At 41.7% G+C, this 21,203-nt stretch overlaps 1 protein-coding gene across 3 annotated transcripts in view; it reads left to right on the top strand.

The window, feature by feature from the left end:
- The window catches only part of TUB (TUB bipartite transcription factor), a 1,298,762-nt gene that overhangs the window by 1,091,178 nt on the left and 186,381 nt on the right, over positions 1–21,203 (top strand). For all 3 annotated transcript variants that reach the window (XM_069223684.1, XM_069223685.1, XM_069223686.1), the window contains one exon: positions 16,609–16,771. In XM_069223684.1, coding sequence (XP_069079785.1) covers positions 16,609–16,771 — 163 coding nt within the window. The remainder of the gene's footprint in view (positions 1–16,608; positions 16,772–21,203) is intronic.

Raw genomic sequence — 21,203 nt, 5'->3', positions numbered from 1 at the left:
TACACCCAGCGTTCCCCCAAGTCTCCCGATAAAAATGGTACCTCACTTGTGTGGGTAGGCCTAGCGCCCGCGACAGGATATGCCCCAAAACACGAAGTGGACACATCACATTTTCAGAAAGAAAACAGAGCTGTTTTTTACTAAGTGCCTAGCTGTGGATTTTGGCCTCTAGCTCAGCTGGCACCTGGGGAAACCTAGCAAACCTGTGCATTTTTTAAAAACAGACACCTAGGGGAATCCAAGATGGGGTGACTTGTGGGGCTCTGACCAGGTTCTGTTACCCAGAATCCTTTGCAAACCTCAAAATTTGGCAAAAAAACCCACCTTTTCCTGTCATTTCGGTGACAGAAAGTTCTGGAATCTGAGAGGAGCCACAAATTTCCTTCCACCCAGCGTTCCCCCAAGTCTCCCGATAAAAATGGTACCTCACTTGTGTGGGTAGGCCTAGCGCCCGCGACAGGAAATGCCCCAAAGCACAACGTGGACACATCCCATTTTTTGACAGAAAACAGAGGTGTTTTTTGCAAAGTGCCTACCTGTAGATTTTGGCCTCTAGCTCAGCCGGCACCTAGGGAAACCTACCAAACATGTGCATTTTTGAAAACTAGAGACCTAGGGGAATCCAAGATGGGGTGACTTGTGGGGCTCTGACCAGGTTCTGTTACCCAGAATCCTTTGCAAACCTCAAAATTTGGCTAAAAAAAACACATTTTCCTCACATTTCGGTGACAGAAAGTTCTGGAATCTGAGAGGAGCCACAAATTTCCTTCCATCCAGCGTTCCCCCAAGTCTCCCGATAAAAATGATACCTCACTTGTGTGGGTAGGCCTAGCGCCCGCAACAGGAATTGCCCCAAAGCACAACATGGACACATCCCATTTTTTGACAGAAAACAGAGGTGTTTTTTGCAAAGTGCCTACCTGTAGATTTTGGCCTCTAGCTCAGCCGGCACCTAGGGAAACCTCCCAAACATGTGCATTTCTGAAAACTAGAGACCTAGGGGAATCCAAGATGGGGTGACTTGTGGGGCTCTGACCAGGTTCTGTTACCCAGACTCCTTTGCAAACCTCAAATTCTGGCTAAAAAATCACATTTTCCTCTCATTTCGGTGACAGAAAGTTCTGGAATCTGAGAGGAGCCACAAATTTCCTTCCACCCAGCGTTTTCCCAAGTCTCCCAATAAAAATGATTCCTCACTTGTGTGGGTAGGCCTAGCCCCCGCGACAGGAAATGCCCCAAAACACAACGTGGACACATCCCATTTTTTCACAGAAAACAGAGGTGTTTTTTGCAAATTGCCTACCTGTAGATTTTGGCCTCTAGCTCAGCCGGCACCCAGGGAAACCTACCAAACATGTGCATTTTTGAGACCTAGGGGAATCCAAGATGGGGTGACTTGTGGGGCTCTGACCAGGTTCTGTTACCCAGAATCCTTTGCAAACCTCAAAATTTGGCTAAAAAAACAAATTTTCCTCACATTTCGGTGACAGAAAGTTCTGGAATCTGAGAGGAGCCACAAATTTCCTTCCACCCAGCGTTCCCCCAAGTCTCCCGATAAAAATGGTACCTCACTTGTGTGGGTAGGCCTAGCGCCTTCGACAGGAAATGCCCCAAAGCATAACGTGGACACATCCCATTTTTTGACAGAAAACAGAGGTGTTTTTTGCAAAGTGCCTACCTGTAGATTTTGGCCTCTAGCTCAGCCGGCACCTAGGGAAACCTCCCAAACATGTGCATTTCTGAAAACTAGAGACCTAGGGGAATCCAAGATGGGGTGACTTGTGGGGCTCTGACCAGGTTCTGTTACCCAGACTCCTTTGCAAACCTCAAAATCTGGTTAAAAAATCACATTTTCCTCACATTTCGGTGACAGAAAGTTCTGGAATCTGAGAGGAGCCTCAAATTTCCTTTCACCCAGCGTTTTCCCAAGTCTCCCAATAGAAATGATACCTCACTTGTGTGGGTAGGCCAACCCCCCGCGACAGGAAATGCCCCAAAACACAACGTGGACACATCCCATTTTTTCACAGAAAACAGAGGTGTTTTTTGCAAATTGCCTACCTGTAGATTTTGGCCTCTAGCTCAGCCGGCACCTAGGGAAACCTACCAAACATGTGCATTTTTGAAAACTAGAGACCTAGGGGAATCCAAGATGGGGTGACTTGTGGGGCTCTGACCAGGTTCTGTTACCCAGAATCCTTTGCAAACCTCAAAATTTGGCTAAAAAAACACATTTTCCTCACATTTCGGTGACAGTAAGTTCTGGAATCTGAGAGAAGCCACAAATTTCCTTCCACCCAGCGTTCCCCCAAGTCTCCCGATAAAAATGATACCTCACTTGTGTGTGCAGGCCTAGCGCCCGCGACAGGAAATGCCCCAAAACACAATGTGGACACATCCCATTTTTTCACAGAAAACAGAGGTGTTTTTTGCAAAGTGCCTACCTGTAGATTTTGGCCTCTAGCTCAGCCAGCACCTAGGGAAAACTACCAAACCTGTGCATTTTTGAAAACTAGAGACCTAGGGGAATCCAAGATGGGGTGACTTGTGGGGCTCTGACCAGGTTCTGTTACCCAGAATCCTTTGCAAACCTAAAAATTTGGCTAAAAAAACACATTTTCCTCACATTTCGGTGACAGAAAGTTCTGGAATCTCAGAGCAGCCACAAATTTCCTTCCACCCAGCGTTCCCCCAAGTCTCCCGGTAAAAATGATACCTCACTTGTGTGGGTGGGCCATGTGCCTGCAACAGAATGAGGCCCAAAACTTGTAGAGATAGAGTGGATAGCACAGCGAGTTTATAAGGACATATTCTTCTTTTATACATCTTTAGGCTGACTCTGCTTTGGGGACCCACATAAGTGAGGTGTCATTTTACTTGGGAGACTGAGGGGAACACTGGGGAGTTGGAATTGTGTGCTCGAGCGGTGATCGTACAAACAAAAGTCAGGAAAATATGCTTTTTTAAGCAAATTTGAGGTTTGCAGATGAGTCTGGGTAAGAAAATGTTGGGGGATCCACGCAAGCCACACCTCCCTGGACTCCTAGGGGTGTCTAGTTTTAAAAAATGTCTGGGTTTGGTAGGTTTCCCTAGAGGAAGGCCGCACCCAAGACCAAAAACATAGGTGGCCCCTCCCCCCCAAACACAGGTAGTTTTGTAATATATCATTTTGATGTGTCCACATATGTCTGTGATGTGCCAAACACTAAAATTGTGAAAAGAAACGCACTTAGGTTATGTGAAAAAGACCCCTCACCCACCAACCAAGTTGGTGGCATGCTTCATCATCGGGGTCCCACCCGAGGCACCTAGCGTGTGCTTCGACACCTGATTACAGCGGAACAGGTTTTGTAATTTTTACCACACATACTGGTTGGATTTGGCACGAGGGTGAGTGATGGTTCAGTGGATCAAATTTTATTAACAAGAGATTTCACAAAAATGAAATGCACTGTTAATAACTGAAAGGCAAAAAACTGAACCAATGACTCACAGCTCGTGAGCTGTAAAGCCGCGACAAGGCACCAACCGCTTTACAGTCCATTCACACACCTTTCATACATGACACGCACAAGACCATTCACACCGCCAGCCACGGGCCCAGCACATTACAACACTCACATCGACAGACAGCGCCACTCAAGGGCCCATCACTTACATACGCCCACATGCCTGATACAACAATCATACCAGCTGATGGGAGTGTGTGGACTGGTGTTTGGCTGGCAGTGTGTTGCAGTAGCCAACAGCAAGTCAATATGTACACTATGTACACCCTCAGCCAAGCCCCACTCCACACACAATGGCATAATTATTTTTTTTTTTAAACAAAGGAACCCCTAACTAAGTAGAAATAATTACAAAACTACAAACACAAAAGCTCTAACTAAGTACATGACAGAAATGCTAAGCATGAAACTAAACACATGAAAATACAAAGCAGACATGAGTTTACACTCATGGTTGTTCCCAGTAATTCTTCTGGGTGTGGTAATTCTTAAAACAACCACCCACACACAGCCCAGGCTTTGAAGGACAATCTGGGCAGTACATTTGAGTCTCCCTCCGGATACCTCTTCGAAAACACACCCTACATTTCTTAGCTGGAAAGTCTTTTTTGGGTGTGGGAGGAATGTGCTCAGCAAAGTGGCAATCTTTCAATCTAGCCACATCCTCCACCACTGCTTCTCTAGGAACTCTGGCCTGTTCCACCACAATAAGGCTCCCTATTACTGACTCCTGAAATTTCACAAATGTCATCTTTGACTCTGGAGACCTATCCTTAAACACAATAAAAGCATTAAATGTTGCAGAAATGGCCAACAGGTCGAAGCCCCCCTTGGGGGGCGCCCCTTGCCCAAGGTGACGCCCCCCCCCCCAAAAAAAATAAACATATAAAAAAAAATCCCTGGCGCTCTAGTGGTTTCTGCCCCCCTTGGGGGAAGATCAGCCTAAAAATAATAGGGCGATCTGTCCCCAAGGGGGGCAGAAATGGCCAACAGGTCAATGCCCCCTTGGGGGGGCACCCCTTGCCCAAGGGGGCGCCCCCCAAATAAATAAACAAATAAAAAAACATCCCTGGCGTTCCTGTGGTTTCTGCCCCCTTGGGGGCAGATCAGCCTAAAAATAATAGGCTGATCTGCCCCCAAGGGGGGCAGAAATGGCCCTAAAAGACATGCCCCCCAAAGGGGAGCAACCCTTGCCCAAGGGGCCGCCACCCCATCCACTAAACACACAATCCCTGGTGCCTAAGTGGCTTCTGCCCCCCTTGGGGGCAGATGGACCTAAAAAAAATAGGCCGATCTGCCCCCAAGGGGGGCAGAAAAAGCCAACAGTTCTATGCCCCCTTGGGGGGGCGCCCCTTGCCCAAGGGGGCACCCCCCACATAAATAAACAAAAATAGAAACATCCCTGGCGTTCCAGTGGTTTTTGCCCCCCTTGGGGGCAGATCAGCCTAAAATAATAGGCCGATCTGCCCCCAAGGGGGGCAGAAATGGTCGTTAATAACTTGCCCCCAAAAGGGGAGCGACCCTTGCCCAAGGGGCAGCTCCCCGACACTCAACAAACACATTAAAAAAAAAAAAACTCATCCCTGGCGTCTAGTGGGCATTCCTGCTGCCCGATCGCAATGCTATCGGGAAGCAGGAATGCTCAAAGAGACACCGGGGGAAAGAAAAACCCTTTCCTTTCCCTCAGTGCCTCTTTCTTTCAAACCCCCCACCCACCTGGAAGAGAAACTCACCTCTTCCTCCGATCGCGTACAGGAAGCAAATGGCTTCCTGCGCGACCAGCACCCTGTAATGATGTCAGCGCGCGATCGCGCGCTGACATCATTATGTGGGGGTTGGGGGGGTGGAAGGGGAAGGGCTTCCCCTTCCATCCCTGCCTTTGGGGGGTGGGGGGAAGCACACAGAGGGAGCAAGAGAGCTCCCTCTGAGCTGTGTGCCGAGGACGTAATGGTTACGTCCTCGGCACAGCAGCACTGTGCCGCAGGACGTAACCGTTACGTCCGCGGCACAGAACCGGTTAAAGGAATGTTATTATACGTGCCCTAAGGTAACTTTAACTCTCGCCCCTCCTTTTTTCAGCTCTTGCTTGATGGATCCCCCAAAACCTTCCAGTTTGTAGCTGAAGTGGAAGAGAACATTTTTTTGGGGAAGTTTTGAAAAGCTTCATCAAATGGAGCCAAAATTATTAGGAAAAGAAAAAATAATTTTCCTATGGAAACACAATCCTAACTATAACTAGTTTTATATACACATATATATATATTTAAACTACCCGGTGGCAACTGACACTGAGTAATATATATGTATTGTCAAAAAACAGGGCTGATTGCATAGGCCCCCTAACTTTTTGCCCCTATTGTTCCATTTTTGCTGGTGTTTTCCTGACTCTTATGGTGCCCTGCGCACTGCTAACCTGTCTTAGGGCCTGTGCTCTGTATAAAATAAATATTCACATTTGGCTAATTATAATTGGCTATGTCAACCTACCTATAAGTCCCTAGTACATGGTAGGACATGTAGGTTTAGGGACCCCAGCATAGGTGGTGCACCCATAGGTGCACTGCTGAGGTGCCCAGTGTCATTTTAAAGGCAGGCCTGCCTTGCAGGCTGCTTTTAAGTTAAAGCTACATGCAAATTCGACTTTGTAATTAAAAGTAGTTCCAAAGTCTTAAACTACCTTATTTTTACATATGTCTCCCCTAAGGTATGAACTATGTGCCCCTAGGGCTGGGTGACATGTAACTATAAGCAGGGACCTTATAAAAATAGTTTTTTAAGCCCTGGTGAGGTATAACAGCCAAATATGTTTTGCCCTCGTAGTGAATGGCCTTCATAGGCTAGAATGAGGAGACTTTATTTTAATTTATAAAGTCCCCTAAAGTGGCAGATACTTCAAGTTTGGTATCAAATTAATTGTTAAAATAAATCCCACAACTTACAATTGTTGGATTTAATTTAACTTCTTCAGGTAAAGAGTTTTAAACTCTACCTAAAAAGGTGCCAACTTCAGCCTTGTAGTGCTCTGCTCTGATTGGCCAGCCTCTGGCAGCCTGGCTAGGCTGCCTTGATGAGGTGTGAAGTAGCCTGGGCTGAACAAGACAATGGAATGTGCCTGTGGGAGGAGATCTTCCCTCAGCAGATGGAGACGCAGGAAGAGGGAAGGGGTGCCAAACTGGTCTTCAAAGGGAAGGACATTTGGAGCAACCCAGCACCTCCCTCACATCCTGCAAACCCAGACAATTAGGTGCCCCCCTGATTAGATCAGGAGAGGGCAGGAGAAATGTGTGTTTAAGATTTTTAGTCACACCTGTGGGTAGGCTCAGCCAGATGTAACCTCCAAAAATCAGTTTCAGCCATGATGGATTTTTGAGGATTGTTGCTCCCTGGGATTGATTTTTGCCACACTTCCTAGGAAGTGGTCATCACAGGGGGGAGGACCCTGCATCTGATTGGAGAACCAGGACCCCCATATTTTTCACCCAGGAGCAAAGATAACCCTGGCCAACCTGTACCCACACTCAGTTCCCTACCAGATCCCAACAAGGAAGAATGTCAGAAGAAAAAGGACTACCCTGTTGGACCGCTTACCTGCACCTGGACACTGCACTCTGAAGGACTGCACCAGCTGCACACTTGGATTTACCACTAAAATGACTTTGCCTGTCTTCTACTGCTTCAAGAAGGGCCCCCCTGTTTGCTATAGGTAGAAAGGAGCTGCCCAGAGTCCCCTGCATCAAGTCCTGCAAGCAGAGACCAGCTGACCAGCATCCAGCAGCCATTTGAGGATTCTGACCAGGTGCATTCTGGGAATTGTAGTCCCAACTCCAAAGGAGCAACTCAGAGCTTCAGGAACATTGGATCAAGTTGTGGCCACATAAGGGGACCAAAAAGGACCTCTGGAAGAAGATACAGAAGTTTGTAGACGTTTGGAGCAACTCCATAAGTTTAAGAGGTGCATTGTGGGAGTTGTGGTCCAAGACCTCAAGTGGCAAACCAGAGCCTCTGAACCCTTGGCTGGTGCTGTGGACCACTTTCCTCAATCAAAAAACACTTCTGAAAGAAAGTGTGACCGTGTGACCTCGTGGGTGGCCTAAACTCTGGACTTTGTTCCTTTCCATTGTGACCTTTTTTTAACCCTTTGAGTGCTAGTTGCTTCTATACGCTAGAAAACATTAATTCTTTAAAAATGTGTACCTCCTTATCTGATTTTATTCATTTTGGTGTCATTTTAAAGATAAAAATCTAATCTATTTTAATAAATAAGTGTTGAATTTTTATTGTGTTTTACTTATTTACTGTTTTGTGATTTTTAAATGCTTTACACATAAGTCTCCTAAGTTAAGCCTTGGCGCTCGTTGCCAAGCTACCAAGGGTTGAGCTGGGTTTAATTTATTGAGACCTAACTGGACCTAAGTGAAGGTTAGAGGCCTATTGCTAAGTGTAGGTACTTACCTGCCCTTACCAATAACCCATTTTCCAACAGTATATATATATATATATATATATATATATATATATATATATATATATCCACTGAGAAAAAAAAACAATAACATTATAGTTCGTTGAAAATCACAGTAACAATGTGAGGTTTTAAAGTAAAATCAATCAGTTAAAGTTATCTCTAGTAACTTTAAATTGTGCCCTACGGTAACTATAACTCTTGCCCTCAACATGCACTGCTCAGATATTACATCTCGCATGACACATTATATATGCACACACAGCTGTTCAAATATACAAATATTTTTAAACCTTAATTTCTCAAAAATGTTCACTGAATCACAAAAAGCACAATCTGCAGACCAAGATCAAGCTTTCTACCAAATATGGGGTAATTCTCTTCTGCAGATTTGCAGCATTGCCTCCTTTAGAAGCCTATGAAAAATGCATGGGGATACACAAACTAGGCAAAAATAACTTTTTTTTAAGGTTTCATTGAGATTCGTCAAACGGTGCCAAAGCTAATAGCAACACAAAAAACACACACATATATATATATATATATATGTATATATATATATATATATATATAAATATATATATAGATACATAATTTCACTGAAAAAACAAAGGTTACAGGGATGTTATAGTTAGAAAATTGAATTGTAAAAACATAGAAATTCACTTCAAAAACCGAAGGTTACAGGTATGTTATAGTTAGGCTCACATTTTAAACGTACAAAACCATAGAAATTCATCTGTTATAGTATGTGCCTTAGGGTTACTGTAACTCACGCATCCGCCATGCACAGTTTTAATGAATATTTTTACAATAAATGTTACAGTGATATTATCAATGATTGTATAAAAAATAAAAGATGTGACGAGTGCTGTAATATCCGGGGTAATTAGCAGTGCATGGCGAGTGCACAAGTTATAGTTACCTTAGGACATGAGTTATAGTTACTTGAAATAACTCTAACTATAACAGGTGAAGCTAGCTTTTGGTCCAGAAAGCGTGGTTCTTGTGATTGGTGTAAATCAGGTCAGTAGTTTTAGAGATATTAAAGGAAAAGGAAATATAATGTATAGGAAGGCAGATCTTCTGTGGATCCGACAGTCCCTGTGCTAATACCTGATAGGCTGTCAACACTTCAACCAGGAAGTGTTGGCAGCCATTTTGAGACTCGGCTTCAGCCAAGTCCCAAATTAAATGCAAAAAAAGAAAAGGGGCAGGTTATAAATGCCCTGAACCCCCAGCCTTGGTGCTACGGTCCCTGGAATTGCTGGAATTCATGGAAGATCTGCAACAAATTAAAACAAAAACAAGTGGGGTCTTCTGCTCTTGATCTCAGTCTATCCCCAGGTGGGCCAGATCCCGGGGGCATGTGTCAATAAAAATAAGGAGTGGGCACATGGGTCCCCCCTCTTAAGGCTCATGAGCCCTGGGGACCACCACCTCCCTGAGGCATGATTAATATTATGGAGATGGCCATGCAGACCCCCTCTCTGTGGCTGTTTGACCCTTGGGGACCACCACCACCCTGGGGCTTTATTAAGAAAAAGGAGGAGGGTTAGCTCAAGTAAGTATAACTCTTGCCTTAAGGTAACTACAACTTGCATCATTGCCATGCACTGCTAATTACCCCACCTATTACCCCACTCATGACATCTTTGATAACATCATTGGTAATATCAATCTAACATTTGCAGTAAAATTAGTTAGGTGAAAATTGTGCATGGCGGGGGTGTGAGTTATAGTTACATTAGGACATAAGTTATAGTTACTTGAGCTAACCATTACTTTAACTGCAGAGTTTCTACGGTTTTGGGAAAGTAAAATCTAAGCCTAACTATAATGTCCCTCTAGCTTTTTGAGTTTTGAGTTCTCCACCCCTCTTTAAATGAACATCTTCAATTTGAAGGTAAGTGAGCACAACAACAGGGCATAGGTACGAAATTCATTTCTGTCTAACTTGTATTTAGTCAGTTAAATCCACCATTGTGCAGAGACCTGCAGATTATTTCTGACACATTTCGAGGATTTGCCTTCAGCTGGGCCATAGAGTTTCTCCCATCAAACATTCTATTTAAAGTGATATTGTGTCATAGTCCTACTACAGTTTCTCAAAACAACTTGACTGTTTTTTCTTTTCACTGAAATCATGATCCAAATCTATTCCCCACTTTGGCTAATCAATAAATATGTCCACCAAATTAAATTGCATTTCATTTGAGGTTATCTCATTTTTACATTTTGTTTTACAAATAAAGGTGGTCAAAAGATCCTTTAATACTCATCTCTTAAAGAAGTTTAGAATGAAAAGACAAAATTACTGTATAGCGCACAATTAAGTATCATTCTTCTCACTTCAATAGATCCCTATGAATACTGGATGTTGAAATTAATCATAATGTGAAAAATTTGAATGTAGGCATTGACCACAGAATGCTATGAAACAAGGCAGAGAGATCAAAATAAATAATATGATCCTGATGAAATGTGCAAGTAGCATTTGAATCCTTAAAATCTGAAATGTATCTCATAAATATCTTGCAAAGAGTGATTAGTAACAACAAAATATTAATTGTAATTCAACACAGAGTTCGAAATTAATAGGCCTCAAGATTACTACTAAGGCTTTTTGCATCCCCAAATTCATCATTTCAATCATTATTTCTATTTCATCATCAAAGAGTTTCTATACATATTAAAATGATGGAATCCGATCTCATTTTATGATTTTTGATTTGCATAGCCAGTTAATTACACACAGTCCAAATATTGAAATACCCCTGCTTAATCCATTTCAATTCAAACATAATTTTAATTTAAACAGACTCCAACTACTCATAATTTAAAAAAAACAGTACTTGCTTTGCTGTTTTTTCATAAAGAGCAACCATATTTTCATATGAAAATTGGGCAGGAGTGACCATAGGGTCTATGTGTTATGTGCTTTTTTCTTCTTCTCAGCAGCATCTGTACTATTACCATTACTCTACGATACTCCATATTTAAGGAGTAAATCACTAGTGCCAAGGTGCCTTTAGGAGTTAAGTGCTAGTGCTAACAATATTGTTATCAATGATTATCATAAGGTGTAACTGTGCTTTCATATGTGTTAGACCTGGCAGCTCTTGGCATGGTTTCCCTGTACTTTTTGCTTCTGACCCCCTGTTTTTGGATCCTGTGCTGTAATTCTTTGTTTCTGGTTTTGGTACTCTGGGCACTTTACCACTGCACACCAGTGCAAAAGTGCAAGTGCTCTCTGCCTAAAAGATATTAGTAATTAGTGTTCCATGATTGGCACATTTTATTTACTAGTAAGTCCCCTGTATAGTGCACCATGTGTGTCCAGGGCCTGTAAGTCAAATGCCACTAGTGGGTCTGTAGCACGGATTGTGCCACCTACATGAGTAGCCCTGTAAACATGTCTCATTCCTGCAGTGTCTGTGTGTGCAGTTTTGTACTGCCAGTTTAATCTGGCAAGTGCCCAAACCTTCCCTTTTACTACATGTAAGCATCCCTAAGACAGTCCCTAGGTAGCCCCATGTGCAGGGTGCACTGTACTTAAAAGATAGGACATGTACTGGTGTGTTTTACATGTCCTGCTAGTGAAATACTGCCAAATTTAGTTTTGTCTATTGAAAGGCCTATCTTTCCCATTGGTTAACGTGGGGATTGCCTTTTAAGTGCAATTTCCCATTGGGAGTAGATAGTGAATTGGAGTTTGGAGTCTCTGAACGCACATTTTAGAAAAAAATATTTTGGTAAATTTGTTTTTTAGATTGTCTGTTTGAAAATGCAACTTTTGGAAAGTGGATATTTCTTGCTTAACCATTCTGTGCCTCTGCTTGGCTGCTAAATCCATGTCTGGGTCAGAATAACAGTTGGGCTGTTTGTGAATTCACTCTAGACATTAACAAAAAGGGAGCTGAGGAGTGTCCTCCATATTCTGATAAGTCTTACTGGGCCAGGTTGGGAGGGAAGAACTGTCACCTGCACTTGAAAGGGCTAGGTCTGTCCCCACACAGTACAGTCTCCAACTCCTAGAGTGTGACTGGGGCAAGGCAAGGAAGAGGCAGGGTCTTGTGTACTACAAAGACTTTCCTTGGAGGTTTGCCTTCTTTAAAGGCAGAAATGAGTATAAGTATTGGACTGCTGACCCCACAACTTTAGATTACTTCTGGATCAAGAGGAACCACTGCCAAGGAGAAGTGCTTGATACTTAAGAAGGACCTGCAACTCTGCCTTTTGGTTTGCTGTGCTGGCTTTCTGAAATCCTGCCTGTGAAGTTTCTCCAAGGGCTTGGACTGAGCTTGCTCCCTGGTCTGAAGTCTCATGGGCATCAAAGACTTCATTGCCAGCACATGGGCTCTCTTGCTGAGACCCATACCCTGCCAAGAGGTGCCACATCCAGTACCTGGGACCTTGAAAGGAGAGGCTGGTGAACCCAAGGTGAAATTGACGGATCCCTTCCCTGCGAGGAAAGAATCGACGCATCGCTTACGCAGCAGAGAAAGAATTGACACATGGTCTCACCTACAAGTAAGGAATGAATGCATTGCTTGGTTTTTCTGACGCATGCTCACCCATGCGGCTTTATTTTTGATGCATACCAGGTATTTTGGACTAAACAACCCATCCATTGATTTCTGTGGATAGAGACTCTTTTTACTTTAAAAAATTCATATCTTTGCTTGTGTATGTTGGATTTTTGTCGTTTTGGACTTATTATTATTTAGATACATATTGGCTATTTCTTTATACTGATGTTGAGTCATTTTGTGGTGTTTTAACTGTGTCACTGTGTGTGTTTGTACAAATACTTTACATATAGCCTCTGAGATAAGCCTGACTGCTTGTGCCAAGCTACCGAGGGGGGGGGCATGGGTTATCTGAGCTGTGTATCTCCCTTACCCTGACTAGAGTGAGGCCCTACTTGGGCAGGGTGTAAACTGACTGCCAACTACAGACCCTATTTCTAATAATATGACAAAGTGCAAGAGTGACCAAAGACTCTATGTGGTATGTACCATTTTCAGCAGCATCTATACTATCACCTCTACTCTACCAATTTACTCCATATTTTAGGAGTATAGTGCTAGTATGGAGGTGCCTTTAGGAGTAATGTGCTAGTGCCAAAGTGCCTTTACCAACATAGGATGCCAAGGGCCTTCACTATAACAAAGTGCACAGAAAACTCTAAACATATACATCATTCCATTTTACATGATTCAAGAGTAAAGTGCTAGTGTCTTCCATTATAAGGTGCAAATTGACTTCAAATTAACAAAGTGTAGAAGATGACTCCACACTACTTCCATAATTTAATTCACTTTTTCATCCATGGTTTATGTACCTGAAAGTAAAACTATGGGATAATGATAGAAACCATCTATTTATTTTATGGAATTGAGGATCATACATCAGAATAGGATTTCCTTGCATATCGCCATCATAGTACCTTTAAGTAAACTGATTGTACACAAATGATTTTACAAATGTTTTTACAAAAGGGTGTTAAAGTGTCTCCTAATCCTAATAAATTGCAGAGAGGATTCAAAATGTATATCTGAATCAAAAGATAAGCCAATAAACATATGAACAGGCATGACACAAGAAAAAACATATTTTATCCGATCATCATGAGAGCACATGCTTCCAGGCTGACACATAGTTCTGCATCAAAATTATGACCTAGAGGGGCCTCTGCTCCCAGAATTACAATTAATCTTGATTCCACTCTCTGAAACTTTAACTCATAGTTACCTCATCTTTTATCTTTTCTTATGTGTCGAATCCCATAATAGTTCAGCTATTTCAAACTACCTGGATGCTTACCCTAGACACGATTTGCTATGGGATACAAGAAATCCTTATTTTTTCATTTTTATATACCCTCAGAGCTTAGTGCCGAAGGTTATGCACCTCTGTAGGGAATATAACTGCAGGGCTCACAGCCAGCCCATAGCCATTGCATTTAGGGTGCAAGTCATTGTTAATGCCAGTTAAGTTTTTTGGTCCTAAGCATAATTTGTACATTTCAGTTCTTTTTTTATTCAAATTCATAACCATAAGTTCTATTTAGCTGTTTTTATAAGTGCCTTTCCAAAGTTTGTTTGAATACTTTAAGGTGGTCTATGCAGAAGTGTGTTTTAATAGTACCACAACATCCAATAGTTGCCTGCACCCAGCCTACTAAGGGCAGTGAGCCCCGTTCACCCCCACTGGAACGACCACTTACCAGATTTATACAAAACCACCAGGCAGCCATGACAGCAGTTCCTGTCAATCCATTTTACTCTTGGCTACGAGGCTGTGTCAGCAGGACACAGCCCTGTAGCACAGAGTATGATAGTCTTCACCTGTGTATTATATTAATTTTAATTTTCCTTATCACTAGGTTTTACATGGCATTAAGAAACATTAACTGTCTGCCCATCCAAATTGTGCATGTGGATACAGAGCTATTTCTCCAATGGCCCTTACTCCCCAGAGTCATCAGAGAAATTTGGCAGCGGCAGAAACAGAGTAGTCTCAGCCGTAGACAAACTGAAGGTGTTTAATCTGCGTGGGCATAAGTTCATACTAGCCATATCTATATTCCATTGCAATGGAGTATACATACCACTAATATATAGTTGTGTGCAAAAATATGCTGAACCTGCGTTTATCAGCCAGCATTGAATACTACATGTACTCGGTTCCTATTTTACAGAGCCTAATTCTAACATGGAAAAAATTAGAATCATTCACTAAATTATTGAAGTGTTACTACTATCAAACTTTTTGGGATAAAACAATCAAATTAAAGGTTGAGTCTCTTCACTGAGCACTGGAGCTCAGGGCCCTTAGATAGTGAGAGACAATGAAGAATGTACATTTAAAGGTGTTGATGCCAACTTTCAGATACAGATTTAACACTTTAGTATGTTGTGCCAGTGTACCAACAACAGGAAGAACTGCAGTCTGTCCAGGTAGGGTGAGGTGCATGGGCATGACAGATGATAAACATTAGAAACCAATATAAGCTCACCTTACACAAAAAATTGGGCTTACAGAGTGGAATCTCCAAGGAAAGACAGTTGGAATGGTGGTCTATATACAAAGAGGAGTGAATGATATAACAGGACTGATGAGTCAGAAAACATAAGCACAGCATTTCCTTGATTGTGACGTGGTCAGCTTCAAGCCTGGTTTGTGCCATCTTCATACCCTTGCCTTACACTCTCATTGAACATATATTTGTAGGTATTCATCTATTTCTAAGATTCTGAGGGGCATATTTACAAAATAATGGTCCAGGGCTGCAAGCCATCTTGCAATGCCGAGCTGCGCCATTAGGAAAGTGCAGGGATGCATCGTGTTGCGCCACTTTTCCCCACCACTGGGGTGGCATAGGAATCTGACTTGTAGCCTTGTAAATCTCAGGATGCAGCTGATTCCATGGGTGTTGTGTGGGAACACCCACAGCAACAGCTATGGAATGCCCCTTTCACGCTGAGTAACATATGATCGGGGTCCATACTCACAAGGTCATGAAAAGCCAAGCAAGGTGGCTTTGCGTGGCCTTGTAAATATAGGTCTGCACACTGAACGACTGAAGCGTCAAAAGAAATTACACTTCTGCGGCGTTAGGAGCTTATAAATATGCCCCTGAGTTTCTTCTATGTACTATTGAAAATTAAGAGAATCAGTCAAAGGGTCAGATTCTATATATATTTACAGAAGACTGGGAAAGGAATATATAACAGAATGTGTAATTAAGATTCTGCTCTCAGCTCAAGAAGGCAGAACTAAATCTTAATGCGATGTTTGGCCAACAAAAAAAACTGTTTCGAATATATTGGATCCCAGTACACTTGAAAGGTCTTCATTTATTAGCAACAGATTGTCGCAGTTTGTTTTGCAATGAGAAAGGATAAGTGGGCCATATAGTTTGTAAAGTTGTAAAGCAAAATCTCAACAAGCGGATGCTTATGGTAGAGAGGAATTGGTTCTAGGGAAAATTTTACACGGTCTCTTCTACTGGTGGTGCTATAAGCGATCAGAAATAATTAAAATTTGTCTTAGAAGAAATAAAAGGATTTCAAAAGTGCTTACTACAGTTAATAAAGAAATTATGAAAAAATGAAAACCCATAATTACATCAGAATTGAGGAATGGATTTGAAATATGATATTGATGTGTACACATACAAACAGTAATGATCTTTAAACCTAACCAAATAACTGTACATGAAAATGTATTGGGAGTTTCAATGGGTTACATCAGTAAGTGGAATGTCATTCTTTTGATTAGAACATTAAAATGTTGCTGCACTGAAGAAATTTAAGTGACTCGGTGCTAATAATGATTGGTATAAGCCTTCTTGTTAAAGTCCTCACTTGCAGCTCTGGCCTATTACTGGAGGTCAGGGCCCTTAAAAACTGGTATAGGCCTTGGCAGTGAGCTATAAAACTAAAGTATATGTTATTGTAATCTAATCAAAATGTAATTTATTTTAAAAAAAAGGAACGGAGGCATCCAACAATAACTAATGTCAGCTTTTTACGGATTCTGGTTTAGTTCTTACTACTCATGGAGCTCGCTAGCTCACCTTCTAAAACCGTTGCTTTCGTTGTAATAAAGAATTTCTGTTTTTGCTAGCGTGCGTTACTAGAACAAAAGCAGAAAAAGAAGCGCCAGGAGCCACTCATGGTTCAGTCCAATGTGGATAGTCGTGCAAGAGCCCGTAGAATGAAGCACTCCGAAGAGCAAGCACCCTTGGTTGAGTCCTATCTGAACAGCAACAGCAGCACCATTTACCATGGTATGTGAGTATGATTTCTTGTACAAATCACTGTCAATGCTGCCTTAATTTACATTAATCCTGAGCCGGAGGCTAGAAAGATGAATATGAAAGATAGTTAGGTGAATGCAGATCCAGCCTGTAATATTGAAGGTGAACTTACTCCAGAGAGAGGCAATGTCTGTTCAATCTTACTTTCGTTACTGAGTGGACAACAGCATGCACCGCTCGACTTCTGCCACACTTTTGTTCACAAAATGTAGCAGGCAAATATAGAATTGGGTTCAGAATTTACTTTGGGCTTAATTTTTTAGTTTTCCTTGTGAATTTCAAATATTAAGCACAATGCTGCAGGCAAAATATCACTATAATTTATAAATTTCCACAGGACTGCATACAATTTATAAATCATTTAAATGGTAGAAATTAAAAACAATTGAATACCAGCTACCTGACATAGCAGCTAATTAATTTCACAACAAATTATTTAAAATACAACAAATATGTTTTTCTTGAAATAATAGCTGACATGGAGCTCCTTGAAATTTTCTGATTGTGGCATCTGGTAGTACCTATTGGACCAAATAATTTTTGTAGCATTTTATGTTTTCATGGGGCTGTGATTCTTTCTTCCGGTTAGTCTTTTATGGAAACAAGCACAAAAAGACATTCACACACTATCATGTCAAGCCATAATGCAAATGCAAGAATACAGTCAACCCCTCCACTCCTCAAGATTCAACATGATTATTTTTAGTAAAAAAGAAGCGTTTATAACCACATGTATCAAGAAACAAGTCAATTGGAACTGAATTTTTCCTTTCCTTACTGAGCTAACCAGTATAACAGTTATGAGACATCTATAAACATAGCATGAAAGGCCACCTAGAAATTACAAAATTTACAAATTTAGCACTAAATTATATTCAATCATATGGATGTGTGTATTAATCTGAAATGAGTTACACAACACCCTGAAATTTCTCATCGCAGAATCCATGGATTGTACCCTTATTTGCATTTCTATGCAAAACCAGATTTAACTTAAAATACGAGAAGTCTTACTATTTACATTATTTTATTTGTAATTATATTTTATGTGAGTATTTTTGTAAAGCACTTCTAAACACCCTCAGAATCCTAGGTTAGTGATGAATTTAAATATAGTACATTTGCAAGAAAAACATGGTGGAGAACCACTAAATAATCTGGGAAGGTTGGAGCTCGGCAGAAGATAAGCACCATCTAAAATGTCCTCATCAAAGCTATGAAGACGGGGAAGAGCCCTGAAGACTTGGTTGAAGATGCAAAGCCAGTCTTTGATGTCCCATATCATCAACGTTTTGATGTGTATCTAACAAACACAAATCAATTTCAGATCTTTTGAATAATACAACTTTTTCTTACAATCTGTTCAATAACTGTACAATATAAGTCAAAGGCAGTCTTCACACAATATACTTGTTACTAGTGGCTAGTTTCAGTGGTGGCTCGTCGCCCCCCGCCAGTAGCAGAAGCTGCAAACCTTTCACAAGGAAGGGACAATATGCTTACTGTCCCTTCCTTGTGAAACGGTCGGGCCATGTGGTGACGAGCAGTGAGCTGCGCTTGTAAGTTTGGCCAGCCGTCTCCGGCCAGCCAAACATACATGCGCAGTAGGCTCTCTCCAGCCCAGCAACTCTGAAACCGGGCTGGAGAGAGCCTGCACTGGCTCCCAGTCTGCCTGGGAGTCCCCAGCTAGGGCAATCCCAGCCAATCCTGTTGCTGCTCTGTGCAGTGTCAGAATTGGCTGCAGGGCAGGCTGGGAACATTGTGCTTGCCTGCAGCCTGAGGAGACGGAAGAGAGGAGCGGCGCAGGGGTAAGTTTATGTTTTATTTTTTTCATTTTTTATTTAAATTTATTTACCCCCCTCCGCGCTACCCCAGCCGCCCCCTGTAACCATGGTGAGCTGTGACTGGCTAGTTTAGAAACCATATCGGTGAGAGTGAGTACATTTCCATTCCAGACATGAGCAAGTCCTTGTTTTCTGTCTGGATGTGTGTAACAAAATGCAGACCACTGACCAATATTTTATACTTATGATTTTTAGTCTCAGGAAAAGTTAAATACTTCCAAATCTATATTATTCCCCTGTGGTGTTTGTAAAAAAATGGCACTGTCACCTTACTAAAATGAACTGAAATGGTCTTGAGAAAGCATATCTATAATGCAAAACACAGGTTGACTGGCTACTTATCACAATATACATCGGCCTACTTAATTTTTCAAAACAAATATGTTGATTGTCAGTTGTAGTTGATTTGAAATGATGAAAGAACAATGACATCATGGAAACCTTGCATTTGAATAGACTGGAATCAAAACTGAAAGATGCTTAAACCAGTCTGTTCAGACAAGAAAGGTCAGTAGAAAAATGCATTTTTGCTCTCTGATAGGAATAAAGAATGCCTGTTTAAAAATGCATCCATGATCAATTCTAATGTAAAAATACAATCAATCAGTATTTGTAGATCATAGCACTATTAGCCCTGGGGTGTACCAGGTTATGTACCAGTAAAACGAAATTAAAGTAAACAAAGTGATCTAATATTATGCTTTTGAGCATATCTGCTATCATATCGGCCATACGTTCTTGACTGTGTATCAACACTTTGCCTGGACACATGCAACTAAATAATGGTGACCAAAAAAGCCATTCTATGATGTTGATTACGAGTTGGTCATTATATTTTAAACCATGGGTTAACCCCTGTTTACACAAGGGTTGGAATTACGAGTTGGTAGGTATTTCATGCATCTGATAATTGTTGGGTGTGTTAAATACCTCAATCATTGTTAAATGTTGGTGGGTCCAACATGCTGAAATTTGAAACCTAATGCAGAAAAGCATATGATATTTACCATATCATGTGGATTTTGGTGTGTTAAACAATGTTAAGCACCAAAATCTGCAGGTTATTCCCCTCCAACTTGTAATACGTCTTATTTATCACACCCAATAAATCACTTACCTGTGGTATTGTTATTTATCAGGTGCAATAAATAGTTTCCAAACTTGTAACCAGGCCCTTAGTCTGCCAAAAAGGCAATTAATTATTCAATCTTTTTTTAAATCTGTTGTGCTTCTAGTTTTTGAATAGAGTATCCATGTCATCTCATTCTGTCTACAATGAAATTCTTGCTCAGCTTCACAAACTATTTATTCAACTGTCAAAATGTAATTAAAAATAGAATCCTGTTTTTAACCACACAATAAAGTGAAACGCTGTGAGACTCATTTAGAGGTTGGCAGGAGCAATGGTATAATTCAGTGGTACTCCTCCCCGAACAAGTTCATAGTTCCCCATTTATGGTAGGCCTCAGCCTGCTCCACCTGTGTAAACCTCTCTGTTGATGTTAATCTGCCTCAAGGCTCTTAGGTCAAATCGATGGATCCCCCTCAATCTTTAGTGCACACTGGTGGTCACTATTTTTCCCTACCTAGTATGTAGGAAAAATGCACCATTGTGTTTATGTTGTCTGACAGCAAACTCCCACTGCAGGAGTTTTTGGAGAAAGCAAAACAAATATTGTGCCCACTCAGCAAAGTTCCTCTGCACCCTTCTTTTTTCAGAAATTAGCTTTTGTTGGCATTAGGACTCTATGCACTTTACTGCTGCTGACCCGTGCTAAAGTGCTTATGCTCTATCCCTAAAACATGGTCCAATTGGCCTGAAGCTAATGAAGCTAATTGGCATTCTTAATTTACCTATAAGTCCATAGTATATGGGATTGCATGTGCCAAGGACCTGTAAGTTAAATTATACTGGTTTGCCTGAAGCACTCATTGTGCCACCCACTTAAGTAGCACTTTAAAACGTCTCTCTTGCCACTGCAGCCTGTGTGTGGAGTTTTAGATAGGAATGTCGAGTTTTGGTGTCTAAATAATTGTAATTTAAATTTCTCTTTAATGGTAAAGTATGATTGTAAGTTGCAATTTTGAAAATCCCACTGGTAGAAAGTTGGCATTTTCCTAACGATTTATTGCCTGCAGCCTGTATCGTTAGTCACATTACTAGATGCAGCTGGCAGTTGGTTTTTGTGTATTTCTCCCAGACAGTGGGACAAAGGGAAGTTACGTGTTGGCATGATGGGCCATCTTTAACTTGATAGGGGGGCAGAACTGTCACCTACTAGACTTGCTCCTCACAAATGACATTAGTCTTTTGTGGTGAGCCAAGACAAGCTGGGGCCAGCACAGGGAGGCTCAAAATTCCAACCACCTTAGGGGATGGTAGCCTCTTGAAACCTCTCCTACTTCAAAGTGGGCACCAGGTATACATATTGGATCCTCAGACGCAACCAGATCATTTCTGGACCTGTGGACTCTGCATGGAAGAAGGACTTCCCATCTGTGAAGCCTTCCCTGCTGACCAGCTTGCTGATCAAGGGTGGCTTTGCTGCCCAAAGCCT

Source organism: Pleurodeles waltl, chromosome 3_1 (genome assembly GCF_031143425.1).
Source record: "Pleurodeles waltl isolate 20211129_DDA chromosome 3_1, aPleWal1.hap1.20221129, whole genome shotgun sequence".
Taxonomy (NCBI): Eukaryota; Metazoa; Chordata; class Amphibia; order Caudata; family Salamandridae; genus Pleurodeles; species Pleurodeles waltl.
The sequence above is the reverse complement of the archived record's forward strand: the minus strand, read 5'-3'. Positions and strand labels throughout refer to the sequence as shown.